Raw genomic sequence first — 16,571 nt, 5'->3', positions numbered from 1 at the left:
ACACTTCTCCATTGATAGCATTTATTCAGTCAAATCCAGGCTGCTTCTTTACCTATCTTGGAGCCTTCCTTAGGGGCAGGGGCTAAATGGGGCGGTGTTAGCATTTTGTTGCTATCCACCTATGAACCTTGTTTCAGATACTTCAAACATGCTTTACTATTCCTCTTTTTGAGTTAATGTTACCGGATGTTTTCTGATCTATCAGCAGGGAGGACAAAAAATTTAACATTTTATGTTTTTCTTAGCATGCTAGAATAGTCTTTGAAGCAGAACTTTAAAAACATAAGCACAGCAGGCCAGCTTCCTGGCTCTGTACTCTAGGGAGCAAACCTCTTTGTTGTGAATACCCTGGTCTATGCTTTTCCTCTTGCTGCTTTCTTCTGTAGTTCCAGAAGCAAATTTTCACCTGCTGGTTCTCCTTTGAAGTAATTCTGATATCACTTTTCAGGCACCATAACCCTTTCTCCTGAACATGTAATTTCAATCTTTCCTTTATGGCATCAACTATTTTCAGTTCTGTTAAATACAGATAAATAATAGAAATATGGTACCAATTTATCTAAGTTTTTCACAGTTTATCTTAATGATGTCATTGCCGCCTACTTAATTATATTATTGGGAGAAAATAAAATCGATAAAAGTACATAAGAAGAGTAATTTTTAAAAGATCTACTTTACATAAATGCATTGGATTAAAGTCTGTATTTGGAGAATTGGTATGTGTCTCATTTGCCAGAAACTTTTTCAAGAACCCCATGAATGTTTTCTGCTAGAAATGAACAGGCTGCGAGAATTAAGGTAGTTACCAAATATGTAACACTTCTCCATTAAACAAAATTAGTTGCACTATGAATTTCTTTCCATTTTTGAAAGAAATTTTCCCAGAGTTTTACTATTTGCCTTCTTTATGATTTGAAGTGTAGAAATTTTACCATTCATCTTAATTTCTTTTATGTCATGAATGTGAATTTTCACCAGAAATGCGTTGAGTTCTTACAATGTCTAAGACGTTTGAGTGGGTCCTAGGATGACAGAGAAGACATAGAAACTATAATTGATATGCTTCCACCCCTCGTGGAGTTTTATATCTGAATTGTCCTATGTACATAAAGTCCTCACTAAATGTGTTCATTTAGATTATTCTTCCAATGAAGGCAGATTAAAGAAGTGAAATGATGTTTCAGTTTTATTACTTATAAAATTATAGCAGATGTTAAAATAAGTTTCAGAAATCCAAGAATTTGAAAGTAGCCAAGGTGTGTGTGTGTGTGTGATTATAAATATAAATATACACACATACTTGCTATTCATGTTTTTCATGTAGTACACAATTTCTGGAGAACATAAATTTTTAAATATTATATAAATTTTCATAACAGAGAAAATGAGTATAAAGCTTATGTCAACCCTTTTTTTCTTGGAATTTGATATCTAGGCTACCTGTTGAAAAAGCTTAAATAATTAGTATCTTCTTTTAATGTTAAGTTTTGATAGGTGAATTGAATAATAGGTAAAAATATGTATTCAAGAAATTCATAGACTATGCACTTTATGTAATTTTTGCCATAAATAAAAAATCATGGAAAACACCTCATCTTTTTCTCTCTTAAAAGGCACTTTATAATATAGTGAATCATATTTCCAAATATCACAAGTGAATTAGGAGAATGAACATGACAAATAATTTTAGTCTTAGACTCATAGGATGCGCCTTGTAATCATTCCTCTGCCAACCTTTCCTGAATCACCAAAGGAGATTTTGCTTCTCACTTATTACAGTTATTTTTGTCTTTCTTATAGACAAAAAATAATGAATATTTATTGAACATCAACTGTGAGTCACACACATATTTATTGGGCTCCCTTTATCTTAGCAAATGGATTTCTCAATTAAAGCCCATAATTTTGTATCTCTACGTCCCAAGAGTTGACAGTTCACTGGTTAATTCCAGTACTTGGTGTCAGTCACATAGTAGGCACTCATTAAATATTGTCCAAATGAATAAATGAGTAATTGGGGGAATTAATGAAAGCTAATTCACAGGTACTTTCTTTCTCTTTTGCCATTATTTGGGTCAAAGAGTTATTTTACCCAGTCTTTGTAAGCTCCAGGATTAAGAACTGGCATAAAACTAACATTAGATAATTTATTTTAAAAATTTACAATTCTGGAATGACTCATTCTTAAAGCTATATCATCAAGAAGATCATATATGTTTCATTATCATAATCCTGTACAGAATATCTGTTATATTCTTAAAGAACCTTGAAGTTTCTGAATATTAACAAGAAATGCAGCTGATACATAACAGAAAATTTGAATCAGTAGCCAAGCTTGCCTACATTTTAATATACCACCACATAATCAAATTCTGAGTATTGGAGAACATAACAGAGAATGATTCCAGGTCAATCCAAAATTCTTATGTCTTAATTTCCTCCCTCCAAAAATTAGGTAATAAAGAAATTTTTTTTAATAATTTATTTTCCATTGCTTATGTTTATCATTTTTGTTTACTAATGAACAAGATGTTGGAAATGCACAACATAGCAATGAAATAACCCAAAGGAAATACTTATTAAAGGAGTGGGAAGGGTAAAGAAACTAACATTTAATGAACCTTGATTATGTACTAGACACTAATAATCTGTATGTCACCATGAATTTCATTCTCATAGTATATCTGTGACCTACATAATTTCAAAAAAGTGGATTGACTCTAAATTTTACTGTAATACAAAACTTTAATTTCCTATATTGCAGCATTCTTAGTCCTATTTTGTTAGCCAAACAAGTTTTTACACTTTCTATATTTTCTACCATAAAAATAAAAAGATAAAGAAAAAGGAGGAGGTATGAATAGGCAGAGAACAGAGGATTTTTAGTGCAGTGAAAATACTCTCTATGATACCATAATGATGGACGCATATCATTGTATGTTTGTCAAAACCCATAGAATGTACAACACCAAGAGGGCACCCTACTGTAAACTATGGACTTTGGGTGATGATGATGTATCAATGTAGTTTCATCATTTAACAAATGCACCACTCTGGTGGGGAATGTTGATGATGGCTATGCAAGGGGGTGAGGGGCAGGGGATATATGGGAAATCTCTGTACCTTCCTCTTAATCTTGCTGTGAATTTTTTAAACTGCTCTAAAAAAATAGTCCTAATAGCAAAAAAAGAGAAAGAGACAGAGTAGTATAGAGGAAAGAGCACATGACTAGGAGCCTATGACTACTATCCTATGTCTTCTTCTGCTCTTAAATAGAGGTCACCTCAGGTGTGTCCTCTATTTCATCTGAGCCTATTTCTTCCTCTGTAAATTACAGCAGTTAGATTAGATAATTTCTGAAGAAACCATTTCATCTTTTGATTTCTTGTTTTGTCCAATTGACCATCTCATTATAATAGTGTGTTTTATGCTTATTGTTTTGTTGCAATCATCAAGTTATTACATTGCCTTATGAAATGCTCTCCTATTTCGGATTAAAAGAATGTCAAGTGGTCTGTGCCATTGGTGACTTAGATCATGGTACATTCTTAATAATGTAATGCAAGGATCTCTACGCATTAGAATGTTGTGGTTAAACAATAGAAACTCTAGATTTACTTTTTAGAGCAGGCTTGGCAAAATGCAGCGTATTAGTGTGTTTTAATATGACAACAATTCAAATGAATAAATATTTGTGATCGTGTGTGTGTATGTGTATGTGTTATAGGGGCGTAGAATAACTCCACAAAGATATACAAAATACTGAAAGGAGAGATTGCCTCTGGGAGGTCATCAGGTTGGTGAGATGCTATCATTTATCCCAGTTGAATATGTACCATGTAAATACAATATCTATTCAAATAATTAGTACATTTAATAAGAACAGAAGTTTTTAGAATTAAAATAAATATCAGTTATTAAACTGTGTATTAGTTTTCTATCACTGCTGGATCAAATTACCACAAACCTAGAAACTTGAACAATGCAAATTTATTATGTTACATTTCTCTAGAAACAGAAGTTTGACATGGGTCTCACCAAGCTAAAAGCAGTTCTTTCTGTAGAGTCTTGTCACTTTAAGCTTCAAGAAACTGCCACCATTCCTTGCTTCTGGTCCCGTTCCTCCATCTTCAAAGCAAGCAGGGGCTTGTCTAGTCTTTCTCACATTACATTACTCTCACCTACTCGTCTGCCTCCCTTATCTCCTTTAAGAACTGGTGTGATTAGATAGGATAATCTCCCCATCTCAACCTTAATCGCATCTGCAAAGTCCCTTCTGTCATATAAGATAACACATTCATAGGTTCTGGGGATTAGAAGTAGACATCTTTAAGGGACCATTGTTCTATCTACCACAAGCTGTAAGCAGATATCTGAGGTAACTTTAATTCCTAAATCAGAATTGCTCTGGCAGCGAAGGGGGCCTAGAAACAGTCTCTTGTGTGTCTGTCGTGTGTTAGTTGACCAACTGGAATTATTGACCCTGGAGTTCACACTGACATCTCAGTTCTGCTGATTAGATTTGCCTATGTTAACCAAATTTTAACTTTTCTAATCCAGCTTGTCATGCTCCCCACCCTGAATACGCACACCTTCAATGGAATAGGCCTGAATGTTAACCGCTTGGATAGTAAAGTATTTTCTTTTTACTCTATCTGCAAAACATGAGCTCAGTACATTGGTGATAAAGAATAGGAAAGATGTGAGTGTGTGTGTGTGGCAGGAGAGAGGTCCACTTCAAATCTTTTTACTAGCTTCTGGAAATCACAATGATTCTAGGAGATCTGTATGACTGAACCCTAATAACCCTTTTTAAGGAATCCCTTAAAATAAAGAAACTCCAGAAGAGGGCTAATATAACTACCCTCTTGTTAAGTAGAACATAATGTTTTGCTCATTGTCTGAGAAAAGTAATTTTAGAATCCTGATGGTTTTGTGATTTAGTCTTTTAGTAATGTAAACACTTAATTTTAGGTAGCCTGGAAATGGAGAACTAAAACTTTCTAATGTTTTAGAAATTGTAGTATATTTGCTTTCTCTCCCCACCCCCGTGGATATATTTATAGGATGTGGAGGCAGTAAGCTATATAGAAAGAACATGGTCTCTGGATTTGGAACCTGATTCCCACATACACTATTGTGTAACCTTTGAAAATGCACTTAACCTTATGGAGCTTTAGTTACTGCATTTTTAAAATAGGACACAATGTTTACCTCACATGGTGCTGCTTAGTATTAGCTTTTCAGAAAACAGCCATTTTTATTAATATGATCTTCAGTGTTCTAATGTGTTCATTCCTGTTTATTTTTGAAGGATTGTAAAAAACTAGAAATTTAGGGAAGATAAATGCTCTGATTTCTTTTTCGTTTTTTTCCTCCAGTTTATTATTGTAATGCCTGCTACAATAGGTTTTTGAGACTTCGTGGAATAATTTTTGAAGTGGTACTTCCAAACTGCAGTGTTTGTCATTTGACTACCAAGTCTATTTTTCATGCTTGTGAAAGAAAGAAAAGCATTTATATGGCTTTATAAAATAGATTCCCTTCTCTATCCGTGAACTCCGGTATTCATCATAAATATAAAGCATTCCTCATTCCAATACACACTTTGAATACTATGACCAATGGGATATTTTGCAGGCTAAAGGATTCACTCTTTCAGAGTTATTAATTTTTTCCTGACAATTACTTTATTGAATTTGAGCTTCTTAATTTTTAGGTATCATAATGGTATTATAGTTATTTTAAAGAGCCCTTATAATTTATAGATACATACTCAAATAATTGACAGATGAAATTATATGATGCATGGAATTTGCTTCAGAATATTCTAGGATGAGAAAGGGGCATGGGAGGGGGGAGATGAAACAATACAGGCCTTGAATTGACCATTGTTGATGGTGGATAATAGGCATATTTTCTTTATTCCTTCTTTTTTATGTACATTTCAGAAAATTTTTATTATTTTTTAATCATCCTTTTTGCCCACCCTCCACTGTGGTCCCTGTCCCCTAGCCCTCTTACTCATATGATCTGTAAGCATCCACTCATAATGTTCCCTCTGCTGCCCCATACCCACCATAGTCTTTCACTAGACGACCACTTGCTGTTCCCTCAGTCTCAGCTTCCCTCATTTCATTTACCTCAGTTAGAGGCTATTGTGCTCTTTTCTCTCACCTCTGTCAAGGTAGGTATCACACTTCGATGTAGTTACTTAATCCTGCATCTAACCTGAAACGTCTCAGGGGAGGGACATTATCTTGTTTATATAGTCTTGTTAATATTGACCACCAAAGGGAGTGGGTACTGAAAAAATATTTGCTGAGTGAAATACACACATATACACACACAAACAAGAAAGTTACCGTTGCTTCAAATGACTCCATCCGTTTTCTGTGTGACAAGTAATAGCCACTGGGGAGAAGCCCATCAGTGACCTTTGCACCTCCATCAATGACTTTATATCCTGAATAAGTCAAGCATGTAGTTGTTTCTCTGCTACCTCATATTTTACTAAATTCACTGGAAATAAGTATGAATAACATGATGAAGGGGGAAAAAAGCCAGAGTGAAAAGATGGGTATCAAATTGGCAACTTCACAACTCTTCTCTTTGATGATTACTTTTGATTGGTGTTTACATCTTCAACTGAAAGCTCACTTTAAAAATGACAGATGGTTATAGTCAGACTGGGATTTGAAGACAAAAAAAGCAAGGTTTTATAATGCTGGACATGCCCAATTTTCCATCAGCACAAACTACACATTGACCTCTGGTATTCTTTATCATAGCTCAGATTATTTTTAACCAGAAATTAAACTTTTGGGGTTTTTTTGAGGAGGCTTAACTACTTTCAGAGTATTTGAGAAACCTGTAAAAATTCCATATGTCGTTTTTAAATGTAGTTTAGTACAGGTTCCCATATTCCACATGGAATCGTTATTGTAGGAGGGCAGAGAGATGCAGAGATATAACTTGCTATCATCCAAAAGATTTTAAAAGGAAAATGATAACATTGGTAAAAATCCCAGGAGCAAAAATAGAGATCTATTTTACTGTTTTTAAGGAGGGAGAGATGTCAGATCTCTAGAGGAAATAATCAAGATTAGCAGTTGAAAATTTAAAGCAAACAAACAAAAAGAAGGCTTAAAATCTGCCTGGAGGGCCATAAACTATTAAACTTGTTTACAGCACCATACAGAAAATGAGGAAAATTTGAGTTGAAAGATGGTATAACTAGAGAAACCAATGGGGACTCGATGGTAGGAAAATATGGCTTTACTTTAGGAAGAAAGTTGTGTTTGTTTTTCCAACTGCATAGCTCCGTATTTTATTTATGTCTTCTTTTATTCATTTGTCATTGATGACATTATTAATATGCCTATGAATATGTGTAAAATTTGAAATTAAAGTGTGAGAAAAAAGCATCTGATACCAGCACATTTCATTCTTTCGTTGTTAATCATTAAAATTAGATTTGGGCCCTTATCTATGCTTTTACCTTTTTGCAGTTTCCTATAAAAGTCAGATATTATCTCCTGTCTTTTCTTGAACTCTTCAAATGCTGTTCATGGAAATTAAATTAGGCCTTCCCTGATGACCTTGTTTAAAATTGCAACCTGCCCTTCTCACTCCAGATCCCCTTTAGCCTGTTCTAATTTTTTCCATTGCCCTTAGCATCTCATATATACAATATTATTGATGTATTTATTGTGTTAATTGCTTACTGTCTGTGCCCCTCTATGTAAGAGTGTAGATTATCATTTATTTGGTTGTGTGATGTGTGCCAAACACCTAGGAAGGTACCTGTCATGTGTTAGATGCTCAACTAATATTGGTTGATGAAGAAATGAATGAGTGATCTGTAATAATAATAATGATAGTAATAGCTAAAAATTCTAAATACTTTACTTTGTACGAAGAACTGTTCTAATTCCTACATATGTATAAGTTGATTTAATCTTCAAAAAACCCCTATAAGGTAAATGGTTTTATAATCCTCATTATACAAGTGAGGAAATTGAGGCACATAGAAGTTAACTTGGTAATTGCTGGCTGATAAGTTACATGGCTGATTGTTAAGTGGTTAAAAAGTGGCAGAGTTCAGATACCGACACAGGCAGTTCTGTTCCCTGGGCATGATCTTTTCTGTTATGCTAAATTGTCTTTAGTTTGTAGGCATAGCCTTACGGGAAAAAAAGTACATATATCCATAAATAAATAGTTTTCAACGTTTTTATTGTCTCAACATGTGAAAGATAATGCCTCTCACACCTTGAAAATAATAAGGAAGGCCTCAGAGGTAAGAGAGGATGAGGGTTGTGGGCAGTTTCCTGGAGGCTAGCTGTAAAGTGTCCCCTTTCTTACCATCCTCTGACATCACTCTTGACAACCAGCACCTTGATTTGACTTTTGAAAGTCACCAATTTCTCAAGATGTCTGTTTCCTGATTCTAAAATGTAGGTTTGGGATTATAAGCTATCAAATGCATTTTTCCTTCCAAAGTCCATGGTTCTAAAAATGTATTTCGTTGCTCTGATGTGCAAGTAAAGTATTGACAGTAGAAGGAAAGAGAGAGAAAAAGCCTTTTCTTGTACCAAATGCTGGTCAAATATTTTCTATATTTGAACTTTAGTAGAAATTGAACAGGATTCCTCAATGAAATAGAAATTAAATGAAAGTTGAAAAAGAGATTGAAGATAGAAAAATAATGGCTTTTCCAGAATCCATAATGGCCTTTGGGTTTTTGCTATAGTGATGGGTTCTGTTGACTATCACCCTTAAAATTTCTACATCTTTGGCATAAATGACACTGGAGAGTCCCCACATTTTCATTTTAGAATGTGAAATGCTGTTTTTTTTTTTTTGGCTGAATCATTTTCCGCCTTCTATTTTCTCACTGTGGATGAACTATACAACTTCTGACCCAAACCCTCTGTTTTATCTTTCAATATTCACTTGAGGAGATTGATCCCTTCCTAGATTTCACAATTGTCCTAATATTAATTATTTCAAAATCTGGTCAACTCTAACTTAACTACACTACTACTGTAAAAAAAAAAAAAAACTGAGAAAGGTCTCTATGATATTGGAACCCTCATATACTCCTAATAAAAAGTAAAATGGTACAGCCTCTTTTGAAATCAGACTGACAGTTCCTCAAAAGTTTACACATAGAGTTAGAATATGACCCAGCAATTCCACTGCTAGGTATATATATTCAAGAAAAATGCAAATATATGTTTATACAAAAAGTTGAACACAAAGGTCCATAGCGGCATTATTCATAATACTCAATAAATAGAAATGATCCCAAATGGCCATCAACTGATGAATGATTAAATAGAATGTGGTATACAATGGAATATGATTTGACAACAAAAGGACTGAAATACTGATTCATGCTACCACATGGATGAACCTTGAAAAATTGCATTAAGTGAAAGAAACTGATCACAAAAGACCATATATTTGTGTAATTCCATTTATATGAAATGTCCGGAATAGGCAAATCTGTAGAGATGCAAAGTAGATGAGTGGATGCCTAGGGCTGGGGTGTGTTTGAAGGAAGTGGGGAGTGACTGGTAATGCGCTTGGGATTTCTTTTTGCAGCAATGAAAATGGTCTCAAATTGATTGTGGTGTTCGTTGCACATTATTTTAGTATAATGTGATTATACTAAAAGCCATTGCGTCCTTTAAATAAGTGAATTGTATGGTATGTAAATTATATGTCAATATAGATATATCACATAAGTGTACACATATATGTACATGTATATACATATATATGTATATATACGCACGCACACATATATATGATATCTCCACATAAATGTATCATAAGCCACCCACCTGTTTCCCTATTGCCATTATTTTTTCAGACTCCTTAGCAATAAACCAGGAAGCATTTCTTTTCCCTTCCCTTTTAATTCTTTTACGAAATCTATCATTAAGCATTGTGCATTTCTTTGGTGAGTACTTTGTAGGAACTTAAGGTAAAATGACAGGTGAATAGCAGCACCAGGAAACTCTGTCCCCTAAATTGGACATCCTATAAAATCAATCTTTAAAGTTTAGATTCTACTGCACAAAAGAATTAAATACTGAGTAACTAAAATTTTATTATCAGTGTATCTAACTCTAAGGAACTAGGAAGGTCAAAGTCAATAACTAATTCCAACAATAACCATCAAAAAAGTTCAATTAAAGTTATCGAGAAAATTTTAAAATTTTGTTCAAAATAGGGAAAATAAAATACTTAAAATATTCCTATAACTAAAATATAGAAAACTTCAAAATTGATTTATTGCCACTTATTAAAAGATAGTTCAAACAAATGGAGATTCATTTAAAAAATATATGAAGACGAATATTTTAACTGTTTATTTTCCAAATTATAGGATTAATGTAATTCTAATCAAAATCTGAGTAAGATTTTTTTGCTTTAAAGTTCAAGAAAAATAAAATAAAATTCAGGAGGAAAAAGAAGCAGATATATATCTTTTTAATTCGAAAAAGTAAGGGCAAAATTGGAGCAGCACGTCACATATTTGGATATATAAGATATATAAAGTTTCTGTTACAAGGACCGGGCAAGTCTAGCATGAGACAGTAGAGCATTGTGGAGAATGTGATACATGAGAGAGTAGTCATGCTCCCTGTCTAAGAGGATTCTGGTCTGATCTTTAAAAACAGTATGTGTTTGCCATGCTTTTTATCTCCCTAAGCTCTTTTGGAACTCATCACATTTTTTGTTGAATATTATTCACCAGGTGTCTAAGAGAAATGTATATAGAAGTTATTTATAGTTTTAACTGGAATTTATTGTTATTACTATTATTTTGCAGTAATTCTTAATGGAGAGGGTGGAACTTTGAGAGTCAGTGGGGTTTTTTTCAAACTCTGCACAGCCCTCCCACAGGATGCTCCCTCCCAGATGAAGTGATTACCACCCTGAGAATTATTGCCTTAGTTAACTACAGATTAGAATAAGTTTTATTACCTTTTATATGTTTTTGTGGAGATAAATGTGTGAATACCACAGATCTAAAGTGAAACGGAAATCGTTTTAAGTATTTGGTTAATGGAATCCATCAACAGCAGCCTCCATAATTTCTAGTTTTTGTTCTGTAAATCAGAAATCTCAATCACCAAGTTGAAATTTATGACTGCATTTCTGGCCTTCCTCTAAGGCTTAGTGTCTCAGTCAGTTCCTACCACTGTGGCTTTCTCTGCCACACCTCATCCTGCAGTTTGCTAGATTTCTCCTTGGAGAGTGAATGAAAACCAAGTTCAGGACTTGGCTTTCAATAATCCTGGTCCCATTGCTCTGGCTCTTTGATAGCCCCATTCCCCTTGGGGATATACACGCTGTGATCTCGGGCGACCAAAGGTATTCCTGTTGAGCACCCTTGAAGTTACATGCTTATCCTGAGAACAGAAGCAAATGTGACATTTAAAGGGACTGTTTATTCAACCTGAATGTAGGGGTGACAGTTCCAAAAGCAGTTACTTGTCAGAGTTCAATCATTAAAATCTATACATATTTTTTCCAGGTTTAGTATACTGAAAAAATATAATATAGATGAAAACACTTCAGATTTGGAGTCAAAATGCCGTTGGCCTTGCCATTTACCAGCTGCATGTACTTGAACAAGTTAGTTAATCTTCTCTGCTTGTTTCTATGATTTAAAAATATGTATAATTAACATAGAACTTAGCTTTAAATCCTCATAGTGGTGTTGGTTGCATAAGAGGAGATGATGTATGTATGAGTGCATGGTGATTATTATTATATGTGGTAAAAGCCGTGTTCCTTGATGAGACATGAAATCAATATTATTTTATATGCTGAGATTATTTTGAAGCAATATGAAGCGAAAGATTCTTATTTTCATTTTCATGATCAATAAAGTTTCAAACCAATTCATTTGTAATGACACAGGACCTTAAAAATAAAAATGTTGGGGCCGGCCCTGTGGCCGAGTGGTTAAGTTCCCGAGCTCTGCTTCTGTGCCCCAGGGTTTCACTGGTTCAGATCCTGGGCACGGACATGGCACAGCTCATCAAGCCACGCTGAGGCGGCATCCCACATGCCACGCTAGAAGGACCCACAACTAAAAATATACAACTATGTACTGGGGGGCTTTGGGAAGACAAAGGAAAAATAAAGTCTTTAAAAACAAATTAATAATAATGTTTTTGCAATCAAGTGTGCAGCTTAGGTAAGCATCAGGTGTTTGTATAATTAAGATAATCTGAAGTTTTTAATAAGCTGTATTACACATGGACTGCTAACAGTGCACAATCACCATCTTATTTCTTTTATAATAGTGCTTTTAGTATTCCACTGAAACATGGCCAGTGAATGCACAATATTCTTAGTTACCATTATGAGGGGCTCTGTATATTACAGCCTCTCCACTGTGTCTACTGTTAGCTAGAAAAATGCTGGGAGCAACAGCAGCTACTATCAACAGGGAGCCATATTAATTATTTGAAATGTGCCTCATAAGAGGAATCAGCAGAGTTTATTACAAGTCGAATATTACTTGAAACAGGAAGGTTACTCTAACTGTTATCATAATCTATGTATCATTAACTTTCCTTGTTTAGGAAAAGAGATTAACAACCCTGTAAATTGCTATAGTAAATGTGTAAAATATAACTGCATATTCCCATTGTAGAAAGAAAGTAGTGGGTCCTCCACTTCTACCCAAACCTTCTTTATATGAAGTAGCTTTAGAATTTGAATTGACTCTGTAGCTATGCTTTCTTGCCTCAAAATCCTAATTGCTTACTGGATCATTAGTATACAAGCTATAGCTACTTTGAGCATTAGAAACTTTTTTTGTTTTTAAGCTAGCAGTTTTTTCGGTCAGCATCTGGGCCTTCAAATCTGTCACAAGACAGAAAGTATACTACAAATATGTATGTGAACTGGCCGAATTCTTTGCAACCAATAAAGAATGAATCCATCTACCTGCTCTTTATATTGTGGTTAATTATTATTTTTCCATCAAATACAATAAATGGATAGGAGTAGTTTTCTATTCAAATAGTAGAAGCAAATCTTAAAAATAAAATATAAATAATCAGGATTATAAAGTTATCTAAATAAGTGCTACTCAAAGTGTTATCTGACATTGATGTCAGTCTGCAGACTGTTTATTACTGATCTACAATGAAATAAGTGCAGAAATTGAGAGTAAATATTTAGAAGCACTTACAGCAAATTGATAGAGTACTTAATGTCTATTTAATCTAACAATAAAACCTGAGGACTTGTATTTTGTCTTATGTTTAGTTTTTACATTTCACTTGTCTTGTCAATCATTTTTATTGTATTTTTAAAGTGTCACTCCACAATAAATTTGTAATTTAACCAGAAAAAGAGAAAAGCTAGATAGTTTAAGAAGAATTGATTTAATTGGTTGATGGTTGGATGACACGTAATGTTTCTATGTTTGGATAGATCTGTCTCAACTTTGTAATGGCTATTAATTCAGTGTGAAGAGAGATAATGTGACATCATAAAGACAAAAAAAAAGTGAAGAGACATAACTACAATGTCTTCTCACCATTTATTTTTGGGTCCACAGGGCAGGCACATCATGGACAGGTGTCCTACATTTCTCCACCAATTCACCTTGACTCTGAGCTAGAAAGACCCCCTGTCAGAGGTGAGTTGTTTTTTTTATCATTATTTAAAGAAAGAGAAACTCTATTCATTCTTGGATGAAGGCAAGTAACTAAATTAAAGATGGGTGTAAATATATAGTTTACAATGCAGTACCTGTTTAAAAAGCAGGGGAAATGGTGTGTAAGGAATCTGATAACAAAAGAGTAAGTCTTCTTTATAAAATGAAGTATAAATATTTTTCTGTGAAATGTTTGTAAACCAAAACAAGAAATGGGGATCCTTAGCAATTCAACTAGTGGAAGACTAGTTGAAATCCAACTAAATTTAGAGCTTATCAGATAACCATTACTATTTTTATTGGAACTTTCTTCTTCTACTATCCTATTTTTTATAAATTAAGATGTTTTAATCTGTCATATTGACAGATTTATTTCCTTGCAGAGTGATATTTTATATTCTATTATTATTCTTTCTGAAAGTCATTTTAGTATTTAATGATCACTTAGTTTTAAAACTGTGTAAGTTAGGGCCAGCCCAGTGGCACAGTGGATAAATTCATGCTCTCTGCTTCTGTGGCCTGGGGTTCATAGGTTCGGATCCCAGGCACAGATCTGCACACCACTTATCAAGCCATGCTATGGCAGGCATCCCACATATAAAATAGAGGAAGATGGGCACAGATTTAACTCAGGGCCAATCTTCCTCAGCAAAAAGTTGAGGATTGGCAGCGGATGTTAGCTCAGGGCTAATCTTCCTCAAAAATACCCACAAAGTATAAATTAAAATTATGTATTTTAAATTGATGCCTCCTGTTCAGAGATTTTTAAAAATAACATCATACAAATTGAAAGTAACATTTATTGTCTCATAAGCTAAATACAGAATTTGTCTTTCTGCTTTTAAAGAAATACTTACTAATGATTTCCAAAATGTTTTATAATGTTCAAAGCTGATGTAATATAGACATACCTTTGAATTTTATAAATACCAAATATCCTAAGGTTAATTTTTCAGTTTTAAGTAATGCAATATATTTTCTTATACTTTCAACAGTATTAGTTACTTGATACAATAGAAGTCATTAGGTCTGACTTTTATGAGCATGTTTTCTATTCATGCTATTTTCTCTGCCAGGAGTCTCTTACCTTTTCTTTTCTACCCAACAACTTTCTACCAGTGTTTCAAGGCTCTCCTTTATCTTCAGTTCCTGTTAAACCTTCTCTGACTACCTGACTACGTACTAGAGAGGAGCTAAGTGCATGTCTCTGTTCTCCAAATGTCCTTGTGCTTGCCTCACTTATTGCACCTAAGACATTGTATTTTATTTTTCAGTGTACATGTTTCCCTTTCTCTTCTGTAAGGTCCTTGAGGGCAGAGAGGGTCATAATTATTATTTCTCCTCCAGCCACTGATCTGTGCTTGGCACATGGTAAGAACTCATACAACGATTCCTATCTAAGTGACTGAAAGTGAAGGTAGCAACCGAGATTCTAAGGACGCATCCTCATTTTTCAAGAAGAAAAGGGAGTAGGGATGACAATGGGAATCCCACAAAGAGCAAGCAGAATGAACCAAAACACGACTATGGGAAAGTTTGTGATATTTTTAAGGAAATGTGCTGAGTGCACAGTAAAATGGGAGCAGTTTTAGAGAAAGAGACTGGAAGATGCAATGAGGCAGATTGTGAAGGATTCTGTATCACATGCCAAAGAGTCTGTATTTTATCCTGGAAAAAAAATCATGAAATGTTTTTAATTTTTAAAAAAATATTCCTAAGTCAGTGGGGTGTTACATCATAACATTATCAGTTCTTGATATGAGAAAAATAGCTTTCCAGTCAGTGTAGATGATGAGAGATTGGCAGAGGGAGATGGTTTCAGTAGTCCAGATAAAAAATGACTGGGAAATTAGTTAACAGTGTGTTGACAGCACTGTCAGGGCCTGAGAAATATTTTGAAGAGACATGGCATTTGACTGAATGGATTCAGAGAAAGGAGCAGAAATGTCTCTAAAGTTTTTATACTGATTAACTGGATGTTGATTACATAATCCTGCATCATGAGGAATAGATGAATTTTAAATTGATGCATAGTTTTAGACTTGTTAATTCTTAGTAGAATGTTGTTCCTACCAAAGCTGGAGGCCTATTTCTGCAGGTTGGTAACTTCAATATAACTCAGTTCTTTAGACATGATCCCAGTGTGATTGGGGAAGAATACTGTAAGGTTGTGGGAAGGGTAGTGTAATAATCCACTCCAAAAGATAATGACTTAAAGCATGAAACATTTATTATGGTTCTCAGAGTTGGTTGAGTCATGTGTGTGCTCACTTGGCTGAGGCTGGATGTTTACTAGTTAGCAGGCAGATTGGTTTTGCAAGGGAGGGAACTCACTCACTTATTTGGTATTCACTTTGATGTCATCCAGGGTGATGGCCATATGGGCTTTCATCATCCAGCAGGCTCATTCCCATTGTAACAGGATTCCCAACAGTAAGTAATCAAGTCCCAAAGTTCAGGTATTTTTCAAGCTTGTATCTTTGCTATGTCCCATTGTCCAAAACAAGTCACATAGCCAATCCCAGACTTAAGAGGGTAGAAATAGACTCCATCTCTTGATGGAGGAACAATGTCCAAAGGACTATGAATGCAGGAAGGAGAGGAATTTGGACCATTTCAAACTGCCATAGGTAGACAGATAAAGAGTAAAATATATTTAGAGTGAAATAAGACAAAAACTGATAAAATGAAGGGATTTAGAGCCAATAAATTTAAACTTAGGAGTTCTAGACCTTTCTTATCTTTAGTTTCTTCAACTACTACGTAGAAGGTCAGAAATAAGAACTTTGCAGTGTCTTTGTGAGGATGAGAGATAATACAGAACAAAGTCTGGCATCTGGTAGGCCCTAGATAAAATGTGGCTATTACC

At 34.4% G+C, this 16,571-nt stretch overlaps 1 protein-coding gene across 50 annotated transcripts in view; it reads left to right on the top strand.

The window, feature by feature from the left end:
• The window catches only part of ADGRL3 (adhesion G protein-coupled receptor L3), an 801,265-nt gene that overhangs the window by 531,809 nt on the left and 252,885 nt on the right, over positions 1 to 16,571 (top strand). For 46 of the 50 annotated variants that reach the window (XM_070262457.1, XM_070262459.1, XM_070262461.1 and 43 more), the window contains one exon: positions 13,604 to 13,684. The exons of the other annotated variants lie outside the window; for them this stretch is intronic. In XM_070262457.1, coding sequence (XP_070118558.1) covers positions 13,604 to 13,684 — 81 coding nt within the window. The remainder of the gene's footprint in view (positions 1 to 13,603; positions 13,685 to 16,571) is intronic. 50 annotated transcript variants of the gene reach the window in all.

Source organism: Equus caballus, chromosome 3 (assembly GCF_041296265.1).
Source record: "Equus caballus isolate H_3958 breed thoroughbred chromosome 3, TB-T2T, whole genome shotgun sequence".
In the NCBI taxonomy this organism is placed as follows: Eukaryota; Metazoa; Chordata; class Mammalia; order Perissodactyla; family Equidae; genus Equus; species Equus caballus.
This window is presented reverse-complemented; position numbering and strand designations above follow the sequence as displayed.